We start from the raw sequence: 22,685 nt of genomic DNA on the forward strand, positions 1-22,685 counted from the left end.
CACGAAAACTAGTTCCTGTTGCATCAGCGCATTCTACCTTGGGGATTGCTGCTGTTTTGCCTGATGTTCAAGTGTGAGCTCTGCCACTGATGTGGGGAGCTGGGAGCGTGATGGGCGCCCCAAATTTAAATCCTTTGAGGTATCTACCATTTGTTCAAGCTCTCAAAGGCACATAACAAAGCTGAGTTGGTGCCTAACTTCCTCACACTCCTTACATCGAGCACACACAAAGACAACTCCCTTGGCAATATCATGTCCCATTCCCGATTGCTTCACAAGCATCAAACAAGCAGTACATTTCAAAAGGCTGTGATTCAGACGACAACCCCGCCCTCTGGTGTGAGGCACGATTTCGATTCTCTGTCTCATTACAATTAAAAATATTACACTAAACTTATATCCCAATGCAGTTATAACACTATATATATATATATTTCAGTATTGAGTGTTATCCCCGAGTTAATGTTATATCAATTTCGTGTTTCCTATCAAGTTTAAGTTATATGTATTAAGTTAAAACATTACATTTGTAAAATCTAAGTAGTTATAATAGATAATAATTTAACTATCTGTTGCCACCTACATGGTTTGAATTCTCGTGCTAGTTATTTGCAATATTATATCTACCGCAAATCACTGATTCTAAAAGCTCTACTAATATTATTGTCATATTTTATGGTCTACATGACAAGTTAAATTATTAAAACACATAAGTAGCGCTATCATTTATAGTTTATAATCTATAATATACTGATTACACTGCTACAAGTTATGTAGAAACTTCAGTATCTGCTATATAGATATGAAAACAATCGCAGCAGAATTGGAACGCTACTATCAATACAATGCCGGCAGAAGTGAACTGTGGTTTTCTATGTAATTACAAGGCTGAGTGAAGAATAAATACACCAAATTAATCAGAAAATCGCAAAAAAATACTGTACTACTAAATTTAAATCAAAAGTTAGAGAAACAATAATTTTAAATCAATAAATAAAAAAATTCCATTTTGCAGCTTTAAACCCATCTGGCTCCCACTAGCCTCATTAGCAGACTCACAATTTTAGCATAATGCACTGTTTCTTCATCCATAAAGTGGCCATCACCTTTGGGATAAAAGTATAACATTGCCGAGTGCAGTAGATCTGATGCAAAATTCAGGTACTACCTGGATGGCATTCCCTGTTGATGCTACGTTAAAGGAACATAGTTATCACCTGTTTCTTTTAGCTTAGCTACCAGTCTTCCATATTTCTCTTTCATTGTTTTTGGGCCATCTGAACAGAAACCAATAAAACTACTCAATTTCTTAAAAATTTCGTTCACTGTTACAGACTCTGAAAACAGAAATTCTTGCTTAAATTTTATTTCTTACTTGACCCATACATCTGCCATTAATTGAGTACAATTACTCACACCAGTACTCATCTATTTGTACAAGGTGTAGCTATTAAGTAATGAGACTGCATGCACAGCCACTACGCACCAATTGCCACCTGTGAAACAAAGGCACAGCAGTTGACCTTGAACATTTCCCTAGTTTTCTGTCATCATGTTCCAAAATGCTCATTCACTTTGCAGTGAGATAGGTTTTTAATTACCTTGTCTTTTTGCAGTTTGCCGGAAAAATGACAATGAATCGAACAACAAATCAACCTCACATTTTTAACAAAAAACACCAACTGAAAGTTATGAGAGATTATATCTGTGAGAGTTTGTCAGTATTTATATTTATGAAAGTTTATGTCAAGAGCTTGCACATTTGAATGACAAAAGATTTTTAGAAGGAAAAGAGAATGTGGAAGGCTATGAATGACCAGGCTGTCTGGCATCTATGAAAACTGATAAAAATGTGGATGGGTGATAACACTGATTATCATTTAAGCATTAGAATAGTTGCATCAGAACTCACTATGGACAAAGAAACAGACAAATTTTAATTGAAAATTTAGGCATGAGAAAAAAGCACCAAGATGGTGCGAGAATTTTTGAATGAAGATCAAAGAATGAGAAGATTCCAAGTTTGTGAAGATGTTCTGAAAAAAATTGAAGGTCCAGACTTTGGGTACTGTTATTACTTGTGATGAAAGTTAGCTGTTCCAGTATAACCTAGAAACTAAAAGACAGTCAGTGCAATGGAAGGCAAAACAAAACAGTCCTCTAGACCAAAAAAAAGTAAGAATGTCAAAATCAAAAATGAAAGCCAATGAAAGGAATTATTATGGTACATCTACCAAATCAGACTGTCAGTCAAGTGTGCTACATTGAAGTTCTAACAAGGCTGCATGACAAAATTTAAAGGAAGAGACCTGAATTGTGAAAGTATGGTTGGATGCTCCATCAAGGCAAATCCTTGTGGCTTTTTTTATCTTCCCTGAACTGAAATGTGTGTACTCAAGGGAACCCATTTTCAGTCCATTGAAGATATTGAGAAAAAAAAATGACTGAAGCATTTAATAGGCTTACAGAGGATGACTTTCAGAAATGTTTCTATGCTTGGAAGAAACATATGGACCTGCGCGTGCACCTAGGGCAATTATTTTGGCAATTGCACCTAAGGAAAAAATAAATAAAATGAAATATTTCATTTTATTTATTTTTTATTGCAACAATCTCATTTAATAGCCACACTTCCTATATCAAAAATTCTGTATCATTTTAAATTAATAATATATTCTTGATCATGAAATCACATAAAACTACAGGAATAATTTTTTTTTTTTAACGTTAGTAGTTTTAAATTAATTTTACCACATTCATTTTAATAACTGTCAACAGAACATCTTATCAAAGTGCTGTCATCCTCTGTTTCTTTAACCACTTATCTACAACTAGTTTAAATAAAGGGTAAGAATTAAATATTAATAATAAACTAACTTATTAATACATTTTAAAAAATTCTCATCATTCACTTGAGAGTACTTTACAAACTTACAATGTATACTAAAATAAATTGTAAATGCTGGCTACAAAAAATGCAACTGGCAGTGGGCAGTTTGGCCCCATATTTTGAGTACTTTCAAAAGTGATCACTAGAACTAAACTCATCCATCATTGTATTGTAGAAGCATTGCTTACAGCAGTATGGGATTCACTACTTTAATGCATAATTTCTCACAACTGGGATGCCATCCCTAATTAAAGGTTCAAAAACAAGAGAATCTAAAGAGGGTGTATAAAAAAGATACAAGATATTGTCATCAATAAATTTCCCAGAGTGAATCTTTTTTCTCTTTACTTTGATCATAAATTTTATTCCAGATAAAAGTGATTTTGCTAAAATAAAGAATAAAATGAGTCCATAAAATGTTTAGAACTACTGTTTAGTTTTAATTAACATACAAGTATTACATTATTGTCAGATTTTAAGCAGTTTTCTCTCCCCCTCCTTTGCAGGGATTGGAAATTGTTAATCCACAAGCAGCTGAGAAGAAGCTGAATGAAGCTAATGCAAAATATTTTTCAAACACTGCTGGCTTTTTTAAGATTGAGAAGAAGTGATTGTTTCAAAAATTCAAAGGATTAAAAGTGAATTTCATGCTTTTTTGTGATCGCTGTAAATAATAAAGTTCAAGTTATTTAATGTCATTGTTTTTTTATGAGGAAACAGTTTATCTTGAAGACCATTTCTGTGAACTTCTGTTTAAGCTACAGCTATATTTATTTAGGAGTGCTAAAATTTGATCTAAATAAGCAGTCTTCTATCCCCCACCTTCTACAATGTGCGTATAGTATTTATTACCTGATAAATTTTTCCAAAATTTGAATATTTCAAGATACCAGCTTGGAGCTTCACACACAAGTTTAGAACTGGATAGTACCATTTTTTGTGAGATTAGTAGTGGTAAATGATGCAACTACTAATACTAATAATTTATTCCAACTACCCACTTCCACAATAATGGTGGTTTGTTCCAACAATTAATTACTCTCTTGCTGAAAGCAAATTTGTGCACATCTATTGTGCAGTCATGCTTTTTCAATTTAAGTTTACATTCTTTTCTGTATATTGCACAAGAAAGAGTAAAAATACCATCATGAAGTTTACCCAATCCATTCAAAGCCTTAAAACACTTCTCACAAGTTCCACAGTTTGCAGAATGGAAGTCTTTTATGGTAAGTTATAGTTCTTAGCAAAAATACTAGTGATAGGGCAGACAAAAAACATTAATATATACTTTTATAATAACATTAACAGTTCGTTACTGAATAAACTGTAATTTATTAAAAACTGTAAAGTTAATTATTTTACTTTACAGTTTTCTGTGATAGTTGTACAGTTTGCTTTTTTAAGACTTTTATTACACTTTTAGAAATATCAAATAGTCAGATAAGAATAACTGCATTACTTTCCAGCTTTTATGAATTCTTACTGTTTTGAATATTTGATTTCACAGTAGAGATACAAAGTGTGATCGAAAAGACTGAATTTGTATCTTGAAATTGCAGTGTTGTAGCAAGTTGTGACTTATCAAAACTTGTTTGGTTACTCATTTAGAAGTAGTGATGCACGAATCACATGTATATCTGCAGTCAGCCTGAATTAGTGCAGTTACTAGAAAATATGTTTTGTTGTCATGATGGATGTTAGGAGTTTGATGGGACATAGTCTCTTTGTTGTGACTCCATGTATATATACGTGGAGTCACATATGGATGTGTTCTATTATAATTTTTCACTGCGTAAGGGCCACCATTATTCAAATCCATTGCATTTGTGGTTCAATTGATATATCAGTTTTACAGTGCATGGATTTGTCTAATGATTGAAATGCAATGATTCCATGACCATTATTGGCCTTGTTGTTGTCTGTCAAGATGGGGCATAATGTCAATCTATTTTATTTTGTATTTTCAGTTGGTTATGTGTCGTTTGTTTTTGCTTCCACATCAGTGATATTTCGGGCTTGGTACTTTTGTCTGGGTACTGCTAAATTTCATTGATTTGGTATATTCTAAAATTCTGTTACCGTGTTTCCCCATGTATAAGAAGACGCCCCTTTTTTCGGGCCCCTTAATTTTGGGGCCCGAAATTTGGAAAAAATGTATTACATAAAGTTATTGAACTCATTTTATTCATCATAAAATTCATACAACTCCTCATCACTGTCAAAACTCCCATCCATTAGCTTGTCCTCATCTGTGTCTGATGACGAATCACTGTTTTCATATATTGCCTCATCCTCAGTTCCATCTGTGGCATTTGAAATGCCACACTTCTTAAATGACTTGACAACGATCTCAATCTTGATATTATCCCAGGATCTTTTCACCCAGGTACAAACTTCTCCTATAGTTGGTTTCTTCACTCTTCCTGCTGGTGTCAAATTGTTCCCAGAAGACTTCATCCATTGGTTCCATTCGTCTCTCATGGCAGCTTTGAAAGGTTTGTTAATGCTGACATCAAGTGGTTGGAGCTGGGATGTCAAGCCTCCAGGTATGACGACAAGTTTTGTTTTTTGCTCTGCAGCAATCTTCTTTGTGTTTTTTGTTATGTGTGCCATGAACTGATCAAGCACCAATAGGGCAGGTTTGCATAAGAGCACACCTGGTCTCCTGCTCCAAACTTTCTCAAACCAGATCCATTCAACCCTTGTCATGAACATGGACAATCACTCCTCGAGGAATGTCTTCTTTTGGCATTGTTCTGCATTTGAAAATCAGCATAGGAGGCAGCTTGGTTCCATCGGCACAACAAACTAGAACAACTGTATAATGGCTCTTTTCATGTCCACTTTTCTTCACAGTTACAGTTTTCACCCCCTTCTTATCAACAGTTCTGTTACTTGGGATCAAATTGAAGGGGCACTTCGTCCATATTTGCAATCTGTCCCAACTCAAACTGATGTCTCTTCCAACATGGAATGACAAAACAATGAAATTCAAGGGCCTTCTGTTCATAGCTTTCAGGCATCTTTTGGGCAAGTCTGGTGCATGTACACATGTTTAGTCCATTCCGTTTCATGAACCTGAAGCACCAATTGTGTCCTCCTTTGAAATCAGTAACTTCTTTTTCATCAACAATTCTTCTTGTCTCATGCTGAACCATCTTTGTGGACACAGGAATCCCAATTGCCCTTTGCTCTTGTCCATATCTTCAATTCCCTCTCTAAATCAGGCCATTTTGCTGACTTGCATCTCGTGGCCTTCTTCTGCCGTGGTGTTTTCAGTAGGGTTTCTTCTTCCCGTAGCCAGTCTCGGATTGTTTTTTTCAGTTGGAAGAGGACCAAACTTACGTTCAGCAGCACGATTTCCATTCTCTTTTGCAAACTGGATCACTTTTAACTTGAATTCAGCACTGTACGAAAATCTTTTCTGAGCCATTTCTGGGCAGAACGTGGCAAAACGTAACCTAATATACTGGTAACAAGTGTGAAACAAGCGCGAAAAAGTGGGAAATGCAAGTAAAAAAATCTACAACCACTGTATAAGACGCACCCAGTTTTTAGATCCCAAATTTTTTGAAAAAGGGTGCATCTTATACATGGGGAAATACGATAATTGGTATTGCATAATTCATTTTTTTCTAAATTATTTTACAGCATTCCTTCTGCAGTACTCTTTATCTTCATTACCCTCCCCTTTTTTAATTTGATTATATATGGGTTTAATTTTATTTTTTGCTATATATATACAGGGTGTACATAAATTAGTTGGGCAAAATAAATGGTTTATTATGCATAGGTATACAGCCAAACATGAGAATACACATGATTATAAGATAGTGAAACATATAAAGTTTAACTTTTTCACAAATGTTCGATGTGGCTGCCCTTCATTACTCTGAAAATATCTCATCAGTTTATCAGTTCTTGCCATATGTTTCTGAGCATGTTCACGTCGATCAAACCAAGTGCAGTGCTGATTCGTGATTTCAATTTAGGAATGGATGTCGGAAGTGGCAGACTGTAAACCTGATCTTTTACAAAACCCCATACACTGAAATCTAGGGTTAAAAGGTCTGGTGATCGTGGTGGCCATGGAATAACACTTCTGCAACCAATCTGCCGACCGGGCTAGCCAGGTGGGTAAAGTGCCTGCCTGGCAACCCAAAGGTCGCAGGTTCGAATCCCGCCTCAGGCTTGGATCAAAGTACTGCAAAAACCTTGGGAGGTGCACTATGGCCACAAAAGCCGATGCGCCAACAACTACCAAAAAAAAAAAAAAAAAAGCAACCAATCCAAACTGGGACTTCAGCACTGAGGTAAGAAGTAACCGCTGTGTGGAAGTGACAGGGTGCGACATCTTGTTGAAAAATAAAACCTCCATGCATTGTTTCCTTCAGGATTGGCATAAGGTAAATCTGAAGCATGTCCAGGTATACGATTCCCATAACAGTTTTTTTCAGCAAAGAAGAATGGCCCAAAACATTAGAACAACTTACGGCACAAAACACGTTTACCTTGGGAGTATCCCTTTCATGGTCTAAGGTGGCATGAGGATTTTCTGATCCCTAAATCCTGACATTGTCTATTCACTTTGCCACGTCACTGAAAACTAACTGTGACAAGAAATCGTCATCCCTTTCCATGCGCTCTAGCATATTGTTGCAAAAATTTTCTCTCTTTGCCAGGTCCATGGGCTTAAGAGCTTGAACAATTTGCAATTTGTAAGTTCTGAACATCAGACGTTTTCACAGGATTTTGTTAACTGTTGATTTAGGAATTCCCAGCTGTAAATTAGCTCATGCTGTAGATTTTGTCAGATTTCTCAAAAATGAATCTCACTGTGTCAACCGTCTCTTCTGGAGTTCTAGGTCTGCCTTGCCCGCAAAGCCTTATGAGCCACACATCCTGTTTTGGTGAATCGCTTGTACCATGCTACAATAGTGTCTCTTTTCGGGGCACTTTTCTGGTATTCTCCACCGAAATTTCGTTGCACTTGCACAGCGGAATGAGTTTCATGAAACCACAGACAGCATTTCGCTTTTTCAGCACCATTATATGTCTCCATCGTTACGAGAACACAAAGAATGATGAGCAACCGCAAACTACATCTCACTCATATGTGGACACCTAGCACCATCTATCCGCAAACTTAAGATACAATACTACTCATCTGCCATTGAACTGGTACCTTACAATTAATATTTTGCAAATTATTCAGTTACTAAATTGCCCAACTAATTTGTGTCAACCCTGTATATATATTAATTTTACTTTTCATTTATATATATATATGTATGTAAAAAAACAATACCCATATTGGTTCACATGCTCATGTGTGTTCTGGGGGCTAAAGCCTCCAATTCCAAGTCAGTTATAAATACCTCCTGAGAAAAGGGACAGGATAATATATCTTACATCAGTCAGATGTAAGATATATTATTAAGAAATGGACCTTTGTATCAAAGCCATTCTCACCAAACCTGTGTGGCTTTATTTTTACAGAAAATCAATCATTAAGCACAAAGCTGTACCTTTTTAAACTGTTCAACACTGTCTTTTGCCATTGTGGAGAATATGAAGATTACTGTCGTGTTCTGTTTCATCATCCAATTTATGCAGATCTACACCAGGTACTCATACATCTTGTTCCAAATTTTTCTCCTGTTGCAGAAAAATTTCTTTTTTCTAGTCAAGTCACATTTCATACTTTAGAGCAGTTTGCTAAGTCTCCCTTGTAATAACAATTATTTATAACCAGTGATCTGCCATCATGATTAATAATGCTGAATCTTTTTTATGAAGTACAAACCATTAAGTTAGAAAAAAATCAAATCAATGCATATACTTAACTGGAATAATTCTAAAACTTGGCTATGCAAGAATTCTAAAATTTGGCTATCAAACTGATACAATATATCACCCCCTAATCTGCATGTCACTCACAGATTTCTTTTCAACAAATGCAAAATCTTAGGTTTAGCAGGATTAACCATTCAAAAATGGGGAAAAAACTAGAAAATTACATGCTGAAAGCATAATGTGATGGACATCCCCCATTCTTATTCTATGCAGTATTGAAACATACTCATGAGCCAAAACGTCATGATAACTTACCCGAGCCACTTTTTTCTATGTTAACCGCTTGGACCCAGCATGGCATAAACTCCCTGAGACTGCAGGTGGCCTCAGGTATCCTGGACTAGCTGACAGAAGAATGCCCAGCTAGTCCAGGATATTTCTGTTCGGCAACAGAGAGAGGCACTGATGTGGATTGGCAAATGCTGCATTCCACCACAACCCACAAATGTTCGACAAGATTGATGTTAGGGGAATTTGGTGACCAAGGAGTACATGAAATGCTTGGACATGATCCTCAAACCATTCCTGCACAATGCAAGCCTTATGACTTGGGGGCATTGTCTTGAAAGAGTCCAGTGCCATCTGGATATATGGTCACCATGTAGGGCAAAACTTGGTTCAAAACAGTGTCGAGGTAGGATCTCTCAGTGAGGGTGTGCTCAGTGGTGATGAGGGGACCCAGTAATGTCCATGAAGAAATCTCCAAACCATGATACCACTACCACTGGCCTACTTTCATCAAACTGTGCAGTCTGATTGCAGCTGTTCACCTGCTCAATGTTGAATATGCACCCATCCATTGGCATGATGGAACTGGAACCTTGATTCATCAGATGAGGCAACTTGTCCAGGACCAGTGATCCCATTCCCTCTGAAGGCAGAGGTGTCAATAACTGTTGGTCAGCATGCACACATGAACAGGTTGCCTACTCCATAGGGCTATCCACAAGAGCAACCACTGGATGGTGTGCTCCAAGATGTTTCTTTGCTGTGCACCCTGGTTGTATTCTGCTGTTAATTGAGGGAATGTGAGCCATCTGTTATACCGACTGCCATTCATTTCAACTGTCAATCAGTAGTGGACTCCCCATCGTGACATATTGGGTGGTTGTGTGTTCCTCTTTGCACCATTCCCATCATACCTTCACTAAGATGGCCCCTCAAACAATTGACAATACTTGTAGTCACTGAGATGCTGGCCCCACCTTCCAAACCCCCAAAATACTTTCCCATTCGAACTCCATCAGGCCTTCCCTTTTTCCACTGCATAGGCTTCATTCTTGATGAACTGACAGGCATTACCCATGCCATCACTATATATGTTGCACCAGTCGGTGATCCTAAGTGTTATGGGATGCATACAGTCATGTAGACAGGGGTTGTCATGATGTTTTGGCTCATGAGTGTATGTTATTAAAATTAAATTCCATTTAATAAAAAATTTTAAAAAATTGAGGATTGTAAAAATAATAGCTTGTGGTGAGAAATTTACAAATTGAGTGTTTATCATATATAACTAGTTTAGAAAACCTAAACCTCCTTTATCCTCCAGAGTAAAACTTGGGTGGTTTGACTAAGAAATAAAGCAAAGGGAAAAGTTCTTTATTATGACTTTCATCCTGATTTGCAGGTAACAGATAAGAAAAGATAATGTGAAATTGTATGTATATACAGCATATTACTAAAGTGACGTTTGCCTCTGTACCAGAAAGAGTAAACTTATACAGAATTATCCTCCTCTATTTCTGGCAATTCTGCAACAACACTTAAAGCTTGTCTGTATGACATCTGACTTTTAGCTGGTTTCACGTATCCTGTGATATGTTTTATTCTTATATATCTCATTGTACTTGGATATTTATCATCACATTCTTTGTTGCATTCATTGTTTAATACTTCCTCCTCAAGGTAACATGGATGGTACGGAGTAGATGGTGAAAAATTTGGCATATTATCCTTCATCTTTTTAGTAGTACTTTTTTGAGAAAAATAAATATTGAGATTTCTTCTTTTTACACACACAATAACTACAATTATGATAATGAAAAATATAAAGACACCAATAAAAACACCTGTTATAAGCCCAGAATTGTCAATATGGAATGAAGAGTAGTTAGCTGTGGCTGCTTGCTGGTGGATTCGTAAAGTATCATAATATGATTGTATCATTGATTCAAGGCCTTGATAAAACAAATTATTATTGAAGTGCACGTGAGTATCATGAAATATATTTTCAATAATCTCTTTGGAAATTGCAGTCAGAGTTCCAGAACCAAAGTCCACATACTCCTATAAAAAAAATTAAAAAATATGTTAAAATATATACTAAATAATTCTTATTAATTCTGTTCAATAAATCACCATAGATGAAGCCAATACTATTTTAAAAATAGTACAGAAGGTGCTTTTTAACAACTGGAACATGTTGCAACCTGAAAAGCAAGGTATTGTGAATTTGAAGTCCTGCTGTGGGTCATCATGGAACAAGTAAATAGATGGGCTGTGTTACTAAGGGTAAGAACAGGTGCATGTATAATTGCCCATACACTAATGCTAGGAGTATAGTAAATAAATTTGATGAACTTGAAGTACTAGTTAAGTCGACGAATCCAAACATTGTAGGGATACTGGAGATATGATGTAGAATTTCATTATGGCAAGTACTGAAAGGACAGACAGGTGGGGAAGGGTTATGTACTTAATTAAGAATCATAAAATCTAAGGAAATGCATCCAGTTGATATGGGTAATGAGTGAAATGTTGAGTCAGTTTAGTGTAACACATGCACTGGAGATAAAAAGAGTAGGAGCGTGTTGTAAGCCTAATGACTGATGTGAATAACAAACAACGATACAAAGATATAGTGTGGCCAGTAAATCAGAGTGTCTTATAATGGTGAATTTAAACTTTCCAGATATCAACTGGAACTTGTGGGTTGGGCACTCAAGACTTTTGTGGATTTATTGGATCACTGTTTTCTACAGCGGCATGTTAGAGAGGCAACAAGAGGAAGCAGTACTCTTAATCTGATTATCAACAGCAATTCTTGATGCACTAAGAATCTGCACACAAAAGACCCACTGGGTGGGCAGTGATCGCAGTGTACTGATGTAAGATTTGCTTAAAGACAATTACTGTAAAGGGTAAAGGGAAAGGTGACAACAGTGGCTTCAGATGGTTTTTAAATTCTATGCAGTGGGACCAACTGATGAAGTTACCGACAACAAATTCAAATGGGAAGCATTCAGGAAAGTAATCATAGAAACTATTATGCTTTTCATACCAACTAAGAAATACTGTTCAAGGCTTAGTTAGACCTAAATGGATGTTGGATGAACTAATGAGATTTGTGGCAGAGAAGAAAAATGCATGTTGCTCATAAATGACCAGGTGATACAAAAGACTATGGTAGATATAAATAAGTCTGTAATCAAGACATAAAGGTGGTTTAGCAAGCTAAGGCAGATTATGAGAATTCTCTGACAAAGAAAAGCAGCTAAGATTTCTTTACTTATTAACCGTAGAAGACAGGGGTTGAATCACATTGATCCACTTAATGGGAATTCATCTGTGGATGTTGTCGAATGTAGAACATGTTGAGCAGAGGTCTGTTTGTGTTGTACGTAGAGTTCAGGGATCAGTGGTGACATTTGCTGGTAACTGAGTTTAGCAATTCATCATCCTAGAGGAACTTTTGAAATTGGCAGGCATTCACTGAACTCTAGCAGTAGAAGGAAAACACAACAAACATAGCCCCTATGAACACTTTGAATATGACAGAAATTCTAACCAGAACAACAAACCTGCCATTCCAAAGGAAAAAACTTAGGAAGCAAGTAGTCCCCTGGTGGTGCCCGGAACTGACTACATTCAGGAGAAAGTGTCTCCTTGCCACCAGGCTAGGAGACACTTTCAGAGGGCCTGAACATCCTGGCCCCAAAAATGAGGTTGACGTCTTGAGAGATACCTATAGGACTCTCAGGAACTCATACACTACTCTCATTAGACTAAAGAAAAAGGAATCCTGGCAACACTTGGTGGGCTCTTCTAGAAATGCTAACCCATGGGGAATTGTGTACAGAAGTCATCAACAAGCTGCCAAGAGGAGATGTAGTAGAAATGAAAAGAGTAGACGGAATCCCAACCCTGTGTTCGGCAGAGTCTGTCAATAACATATTAGATAACATCATCCAGACTGAGGCTGGGGATTATTCCCCTACTCAGAGTGAGATAATAAATGTAAAGTATAGGAATGCCAACATTGAACCACTATTCACAATAGAAGAATTGTAAACAGCCTTACTTAAAACTAAAAACAACAAATGCTCAGGACATGACCTGTTAGATTCAGAAATTATCAATAAATTTGCAGAAATAGCACCGGACAAACTAATAAACCTGTACAACCATTGTTTAATAGAAGTTACATTCCTTAGAAAATAGTACCAAGAAGCTTTTTTTTTTTTTTTTTTGTCGTCAGTTGTTGGCGCATCGGCTTCTGTGGCCATATGCATCTCCCAAAGTTTTTGCATTTACTCTGATCCATGCCTGGGGCCGGATTTGAACCCGCGCCCTTTAGGTTGCCAGGCAGGCACTTTACCCACCCAGCTAACCTGGTCGGCACCAAGAACCCTGAGAAGCCACCCACAGAACCAAACTCTTACAGGCCAATAGCTCTCCTCCCTGTAATGGAGAAAATATATGAAAGGCTAATCTTTAACAGGATATCAGTTTACTACAGTGAAGCAGGCTGCCACCTTAAAACAGTACAGAATACAAAATGTGTTTTTTTGTTTTGTGACGGTTTCTGGGGTTTCCTGCATTTGCCGCTGTAGTGTCTGTATTAGGCTTGCACCAGTGCCGGCAAGTGTGGGTGTGTATGTTTTGTTGAGAGTTATGGGCCTGCATCTTTGCAGGCAGGAGGAGGCGTGCCAGGGACACTGTATAGCACTGATCGGGTGGCCTAGAGAAGGCCTCCCAAAAAAAACATTCTGCACTAGGGCAGGGGGGGAAAAAAGGATCAGTAGATGTACAACTTCAGTGTTGTTTCAGTGAGGGCATCTCATCCAGAGGTTCAACGACTTGTAATGCTTAGATCAGGTTTGGTGTTTGCATCGTGTTCTGTGGTGCTTTCTTGTGGAGCATGTAGGATCCTCTTCCTCCTTGTGAAAAGCCTGTCTGCAAAGTTGGCAAATGATGTGAATTGGTCTTTACTGCTCACAAGTTGATGCAGCTGCTGTGGGTCATAGATGTTGGTTTCGATTTGAAGTTCTGTTGTGAGGTCCTGGTATTAGTGGCACTCAAAAATTAGATGATTTACTGTTTCAATCTCTCTGCAGTGGCAGTTTGGGAATTGATGAGTCCTAGCACATGAAGTTTTGAGTTTATACTTCCGTGCCCCATGTCAGGAACATCTGATTAAGACCTGGTTGGAACCATTATTGGTGTTGCTTTGAGAAGATGGCCATCCAGGGAAGGAAGAGGTTGGTATTCCTACCCAGGTCTGATTCAGACCATTCCGTTTGCCAGGCATCTATCATTTCTTTGAGTTTATTGTTATTTTTTTTTACTATTGTTTGCAAGTTGGAGAACCTGTTGATTCTAACTGGCTGTTGTTTACTCCTTGTGTTTGTGTTGACCACGTCGAGACTTGAGTTACCAGAAATCAGGGTGGCTAAGTCATCTGCATATGAGAATTTGGTGATTTTGTCCTGTCAGCACATCAGCCACCTGTCAAACACCTCTTTCCATCAATACGGGCTGAGAACCGATCCTTGCGACCTCTCTGGTGATTGTTTGTGCAGGTTCCAGCAGTAACTGTTATGTTTTGCTCCTCAAAATAGCTTGTAATCAGTTGGTATGAGTGTGAAAACCCCAGCCTCCCTGAACCTTTATTTTATTTTAGCCATACTATAAAATTCTGTATCTTGTTTTCTAGCAGTCTTTTAAAATATTCCATTGTTTTAGATGATAAATTGTCGTGTTTCGTAGAAAAATGACGCTGCAATTTACTCTGCACCATTGATTCATTCAACAGTTTTAAACCATATAGCACACATAAAGGTAGAGGACAATCTTGGTTACCAGTATACGAAAATCCCATTGCCAAATAATCATCATCATATTTACGACATTTCTTCTACTTTTCTGATGTTGGTGGTTGCTCGTTTTTGTCATTTTCTCCAAGCTCATTATAATATGCTTCTTCTGATTTCCTTTCACTAAAAATTTATCCATCGCTAATAATTTCTAAAAAAATTAGTTACTTCTAGAATGTACTGATACAGTTAATTGAAAATACCTGTTCTATACGAATTAACTGAATATGACGTTTTAAAAGATATAAAAACACAAAACGTACTTTTAAAACAAAGGCAATTTCTTACTGTGCTGCTAATAATAGATAGCGAATGCTTCAAAAGCGGTACTCACCTTGAATAAATCTGCAATAGTTTATCGGGGAGGGGTGGTTAACATTTAGGTTGAATTAAAGAGACTAAAGGGGGGACAAAGATAGGTGTTGACTGAATTAAAATAGGCACAAGGAAGCAGAAGCGTACACATCCAATCCTTGGTTGTCATTAAAGTAAGAAGAATAGTTGAAAACCTAAATAAATAATACAGTGAAGCCAATAGTGGTTACGAGGACTTTAGTTAAATAAACCATCTTCAGTTGGCAAATGAGTAAGAAGAGAACGCGCATAGTATTTAAGAATTTATTTATACTCTCGTGATGCACTTCTTGACATGTGGGCCGACCGGGCTAGCCGAGTGGGTAAAGTACCTGCCCGGCAACCCAAAGGTCGCGGGTTCGATTCCCGCCTCGGGCTTGGATCAAAGTACTGCAAAAACCTTGGGAGGTGCAATATGGCCACAGAAGCCGATGCGCCAACAACTACCAAATCAAAAAAAAAAAAAAATCTTGACATGTGGGAACTTTAACCGCAAGAGGTTCCAAATTGGTGAAAGATTGAAAGAGAGTTTGGAGTTTAAAATTTTAAGATTGGAGTGGTGTCGGTACCACTCGATGGCTAGTGCTTCATATTGAAGAATCCTGTAGCTGGATTTGAGTTTTATAACTGAGATGGCAGAATCGATGTGGGGGGGGGGTGGCTTGAGCTTGAATTGTGAGTTCTGTAACAGATTGGTTAGTCTTAAGACTATGGTAATGATAATATGTGTGGGTGTTGGAGGTTTTAGATGAGCCAAATTTTGTAGTGGTGCTTCCAATGTAACGTGTATCGCAGTTTGATTGGCAATTAATAAGGTATAGGTCGTTGGTAGGATATTTGTGTTTTTCTTTGTAAGAACTGAAAAAGAATTTTAGTTTGTAAGCGGAAAAGACGAGAGATGTCAGTATCGTTGAATATGCGGCGGAACTGTCCTACAAGTTCACTGTGATAGGGGAGGACTATGCAGATATTTGTTTTGTTATTGTGTCTGGTTGGATTGTTAATTTTAATTTTGGCGATGGAGATTGTATTTAAAATGAGTTGATGGGGGTAACCTCTGGCTATAAATTTATCGGTGAGATATTGGATTTCGTTGTGCAAGTCAATTTGTGAGGAGCTGAATTTTAAAGCAATATGAATTTGGTTATATAGAACTGCTTTTTTAGTATTTAGGGGGTGATGTGAAGCGAAATGCAAGTATTTACGGTAATACATAAATTTATATAAATATACTAATAATACAAGCGAAATGCAAGTATTACCGGTAATACATAAATTTACCAGTAATACTTGCATTTCGCTTGTATTTACCGGTATGTGTATACTGGTAAATACTTGCATTGAGATTTTCTCAATCTCACCATCTACACATAACAGGCACAAAATTAAGTACCAAAATCTTTAGGAAAAATACACATACTGGTAAATACTTGCATTTCACTTCACATCACCCCCTAAATACTAAAAAAGCAGTTTTATATAACCAAATTCATAATGCTTTAAAATTCAGCTCCTCACAAATCGACTTGCACAATGAAATCCAATGTCTCACCGATAAATTTATAGCCAGAGGTTACCCCCGTCAACTCATTTTAAATACAATCTCCATCGCCAAAATTAAAATTAACAATCCAACCAGACACAATAACAAAACAAATATCCACATAATCCTCCCCTATCACAGTGAACTTGTAGGACAGTTCCACCGCATATTCAACGATACCGACATCTCTCTTGTCTTTTCCGCTTACAACAACACACACAGATATCCTACCAACGACCTCAATAATATAATATACTTTATTAATTGCCAATCAAAACTGTGATACATGTCACATTGGAAGCACCACTACAAAATTTGGCTCATCTAAAACCTCCAACACCTGCGCATATTATCATTGCCACAGTCTTAAGACTAACCAATCTGTTACAGAACTCACAATTCAAGTTCAAACCCACAACCCCCCCCCCCCTTATCAATTCTGCCATCTCCATTATAAACCTCAAATCCAGCTACAGGATTCTTCAATATGAAGCACTAGCCATCGAGTGGTACTGACACCACTCCAATCTTAAAATTTTAAACTCCAAACTCCCCTTCAATCTTTCGCCAATTTGGAACCTCTTGCAGTTAAAGTTCCCACATGTCAAGAAGTGCATCACGAGAGTATAAATAAATTCTTAAATACTATGCGCGTTCTCTTCTTACTCATTTGCCAACTGAAGACTGTTTATTTAACGAAAGTCCTCGTAACCACTACTGGCTTCACTGTATTATTTATTTAGTTTTCAACTATTCTTCTTACTTTAATGACAACCAAGGATTGGATGTGTACACTTCTGCTTCCTTGTACCTATTTTAATTCAGTCAACACCTATCTTTGCCCCCCCCTTTAGTCTCTTTAATTCAACCTAAATGTTAACCACCCCTCCCCGATAAACTATTGCAGATTTATTCAAGGTGAGTACCGCTTTTTAAGCATTTGCTATCTATTATTAGTCTATCAAACACCGGTACCTTAAGATTTCTAAAACTTTGCATTACTATGCTGCTTACAAATTGCACTTATACAACTGCAGGGTGCCTGGGAAAGTTTCTCAAATAATAAGAATGGCTGATTAAAGGTGAAGAGATCTAGTAGTAGGAATCAAAACGTAATGTCACATTGATCGCTGGAAGGGGCTGAGATCAGTCAGCATATATAAACAAATCTTTTTTAATTTGCATTTTTCGCAGCACCCAGGTTGAGAAACACTGCCCTAGGTAATACAGAACAATAGAATCCACCATGGACAACCCCGTAGGCAGCAATAATAATTAGGAATACAAGTATTAAAGTAACTAAAATAAACCACTTGTATAACCCCCCCCCCCACGCAGCCTGTGCACAGGGCTACAAAGAGGAATGCATGAGTGGCTTATTTAATATTTTTATTCATTTTAGTTACTTGCCTCCCCTCTGGGTTTATTCCATATAATATCTTTATATTGTGTGAATGGCATAAACATTTGTCCCAGCATACAGTACTTACAAACAGCTCTCAGTTTCTTACACGATAGCAAAATATTAGTATCCGTAGATGCTAACTATGGGTCCCCCCCTGTGGCAAAACAGACTGAACTGGCACTCACAATGGGCAAGAAGTGGAGGACTTCATTGCTACTACACCATTCACGGTTATCAGTCACACAGTCTTGTAACATATAGCAGTATATTGTTGTCATTGTCATATTGCATATGACAATGGCAGCCCAAGCCGTTGCCTATAAATTTACAAACTGGAAAGTGCAAAAGGCTTGGTCTACGTTCGACCACTGTGCAATCACTTTTCAGTCAGTTCACCGACTGGATCAGACTCCACCCCATTTGTGACATAACCAAGTATAATATAAAAAAAATGCAAACTGGGAAATATATACAGAAACCTTATCTACCACACTAATGGGAACTTCTCCACAGGAGAATAATTAGCTCCATCCAAGTAAACAGGTTTTAAAGATAACAGAACTATCAGAAAAGCTGCAGATGCCTCAATGAGAAGAAAGCAACCAAGAACGAATGCAGTCCCCTGGTGGTGTCCCAAACTAGATTATCTCCGGGAGAGGGTATTAGCTGCGGGCTTGGAAAAATTCCTAGAGATCCAGAAAAGATTGGCTGCTAGTTGAGTTAAATGCCTGCAGGGAGACCTATTGCTCCCTGAGGAATTCATATACAAGCCTTATTAGACAAAAGAAAAAGGAATTGTGACACTCTTGTTGGTACCTCGGGCAATGCTGACCCATGGGTGTGGTATACTGCATACTTACCAACAAGCTGCTAAGGAGAGATGTGGTAAATCAGTGGTTTTCAACCCGGGTGCCAAAACAACATTCTTGGGGTGCTGTGTAATTTGGGTTTAAGTTACTTAAAGTTATTAATTTTTTGAAATTATATTTATTTCATTATAAAAAGGGTATAATATAAAGGATATGGTACAATAGCCATTGTACTGTATCTTTTTAATTTTGTGATGATCTATAATTGATTTTTATTTAGTATCTCTATATAAAGAATAAAATTATTATATAGGTATATATTAAAAGGTTGAAAACCACTGTGTTAGGTATTTCTTTTGGCCTAGGGGTGCCGTGAAAAAATTACTGTGACAGTAAGGGTGCCGTGAACCGACAAAGTTTGGGAACCTCTGTGGTAAATACAGCCTAGAGACACCCTGACCGGACAAACTACATACACCTGGGAGGAGACAGTAAATAACATCTTAAATATACTGTTTCCAGAGGATACTCAACCTCTCTCATAGGAACAGACTGAAATTTGTAAAGAAAATGAAGAATACTCAGATACTACCACTGAACTACCCTTTGATTCTGAGGAATTAACTGCCACAATTAATAGAACCAAAGACAAAAAATGCCCAGGACATGATCTAATAGAAATAGAGATGATAAAAGAACTAGTGAAAAACTTTCCCCATCACCTGTTACAATAATATAATAATTGCCTGGATAAGGGGATTTTCTCTGGAAACTGGCCAACCGCTGGCTCATACTAAAAAACCCAGAGAAACCCTCAAAAGATCCTAACTCATACAGACCAATTACCTTGTTGCAAGTACTGGACAAGGTAATGGAAAGGATAATTCTTTTACACCTAGGAACTCATTACTCAAATGTCAATCTTCAGTTGGACAAACAATTTGGCTTCAAGCCTAGTTACTCGACTGAAGATGCCATGAATTGCTTCATAAAGATCTCAAAAACACTCAGGAAAAGTATCTGATGGCTATATCAATTGACTTTGCTGGTGCCTTCAATACCATATGGTAGCCCAGCATACTCAGGAGATTACACCAAACTTGAATTCCATAGAACTTGTATAACTACATAAAGGATTATCTCAGCAATAGAGAGGTAACAATAAAAACCCACTACCAAAGCCTCACCTGTACAGTAAGCAGAAGATGCTCCCACGATTCAGTACCAGGTCCCTGCTTTTGGAACCTAGTTCTGAAAGAATCCTGTGAATGGATACTGGCCACACAGACAAGGTCGCCTTTGCAAGTGACCTTGTAAAGGTCAACGAAAGAGCCACCCTAGAACAACAGCCAAACTGTGCTCTAAATATCTTACAGAACTGGGTTAAAACAATCTGATAACACCCAATACTAACACCACATCAGTGCTCCTAAAAGAAAGCCTACCTAGACAACCAAAACTCAAATTTTCAGATAAAACAATAGCCATGCATTCCATGTAGCCACTTCACAACAGCCCAGGGGATATCCCACATAGATTAATAAAAGTTAAAAGCTAGACACTTATCTAGTTGTGTAACATTTGACAGTGTTCAGCAGACAATATAGCAAATTTCTCAGTTGGAGTTTTAAATAGCCATTTGAAGAAATGAAAAAAAAATCCCCAATGGTAAACAGGATATCAGTTCGTTTCAGTAATTTTCACAATTCACAGGTGGCAGTATAAAACTTACACTGTGTTATCATACTGGCAAATAAGATTATGTAATCCACTGATGGAGTAATGGATAGATCGGTCTATAATTTTTATAGAATCTTTACCTATACCAAAGTTTGCACAGTCTGCTTCTGTGATAGGCAATATTGCTCTCAGAATAGTCCATGAAGGCACCTTTAAATATTGCATGTGTACAGGAAGCAGCTATTCATAGTTAAAGGAAATCCACGAGCACATTTTCCTAAATGCTTGGGGCTAAAATAAATATCCATATTAAGGTGCCATTGTTTGACAGTGCTTAAAATGGACAATGCGTGAATGTGGTTCATCATTTCCTTAAAGAATAATTTATTGTTAGGATTATCTCTAATTGATATCCTGGACTATGTAGAGGATTAGAGGCACTTAAACCACTGAACTCACTGGATCTGAATTCTTGTGATTATTTCCGGTGAGGATTCCTGATGGACAGTGTCATGCATGCCACTGTCGATTTTACCTTTCACGTAAGCGAAAGGTAAAATCGAGCTGATGTGGAGAATATCACTGGAGAAACACTGTAGTTATGGTTAACTTTAATTGATATTTATCAAGGTCTTGGATGCAAAGGGATCACGTGTCAATAGACAGCCAACAAAATTATTCACTTCAAACTTCATTAACTCATTTTGCTGAAGAGGTCCCCTTCTCAATCTTTCAGAATGGTGATAGTCTCGCAGCACAGATAGTATAGCTCCTCATTCCATGTATCATGTTGACTTTCTGTACTTGAGTGTGATCACTTGCCATTGTCACTTTCACAAGCAGTGTTAACTTATTACATCAACTAATTACTTATACATTGCCAATATTCCCTTGTGCCACTTTTTGGATCTGCTTTCTTTGTGCCTTTTATTCCTTAAAAAATACCTTAAGAAAAAAAGTTTCTGAAGGAATAGATATACTATCCAAATTTCAGCTCTCATGTGATTAACTGGTATCTGTCAGTGCCAAGTTAGTTAAACTTCAATATTTTGATCAAATCATTCAATCATCATGGGCTCACATCTGGTGAGTATGGGCTTGGCACACCCAGGGTCCTGAGTTGGATATCATCATCACTCTTCTCTTTCTTGGTGATTCTCCCCTTCTCTGTCTGTCCGTAACTAAAAAATGTTTTTTTGACTGGTGCAGCATAAGCCTCAGGCTTCCTTGCACTATATGGCTAATAATAACTTTCCTTTTCCCCCATCCCTCTCTTATGATTCTTTATAATTACAGTTTAATTATAACAAAAAAAAAAGAGAGAAAAGTAATGCTTAATATTGATATGCAATATAATAATAATGTGCAATATGCAGTATTCTATTTTTGCTTCACGTGCAGATTAGGAATAATATTTAGCTATATAAGGTGGCTTGTACAATTAAGTAATTAACTTTGCTTTTTAAATTGATTTTACACATATCCCCAAACCTATCATGGCTTCCTCATGCCTGTTAGCATATTCAATGCATGTATTCTTATTTTGCATGCCTTCTTTTCCCTCCAGTACCGTTGAACTTTCTTTGTACCTTTGGCCTTTCTTCAGTTCATTTAGGATTAGTGATGCAGTATTGCATCATTATGGGGATTTTGCAAAACTATTTACATATTTAATGTAAGGGAGGGTTGGGGGAAGTCAAATTAGCAACACAGTTTATAATTAGTTTTTAAACCATACTCCTGTTTATTTTTCTTTTCCTGTAAGATTACATCAAAACTAATTATGCATATAAAAGATCCTTTTAGAATATCATTCCTACCTGTTTATTTGCTGCTGACACTAAGATGAGAAGATCATTATCACAAGGACCGAACCTCCACTGTCTGCGAAGTTCACTAGCAAATGTCAGAACAGTCTCTTCAGATGTTTTGCTATATGTATAGTAGCAAAAAATAGATATACTGATTGATGTTTTGATATATATATATATATATATATATATATATATATATACATACACACCCACACACACACAATTTATTTATACAT

The 22,685-nt window shown here is 37.2% G+C and overlaps 1 protein-coding gene across 3 annotated transcripts in view; it reads left to right on the top strand.

The window, feature by feature from the left end:
- Prp31 (pre-mRNA processing factor 31) overlaps positions 1-3,501 on the top strand; it is a 262,750-nt gene extending 259,249 nt beyond the window's left edge. For all 3 annotated transcript variants that reach the window (XM_090376998.1, XM_090376999.1, XM_090377001.1), the window contains exon 14: positions 3,397-3,501. In XM_090376998.1, the coding sequence (XP_090233124.1) occupies positions 3,397-3,501 (105 nt within the window). The remainder of the gene's footprint in view (positions 1-3,396) is intronic.
- Positions 3,502-22,685: the final 19,184 nt, after the last annotated feature.

Source organism: Mastigoproctus giganteus, chromosome 7, assembly GCF_048544385.1.
Source record: "Mastigoproctus giganteus isolate SK-2022 chromosome 7, ASM4854438v1, whole genome shotgun sequence".
Lineage (NCBI taxonomy): Eukaryota > Metazoa > Arthropoda > Arachnida > Uropygi > Thelyphonidae > Mastigoproctus > Mastigoproctus giganteus.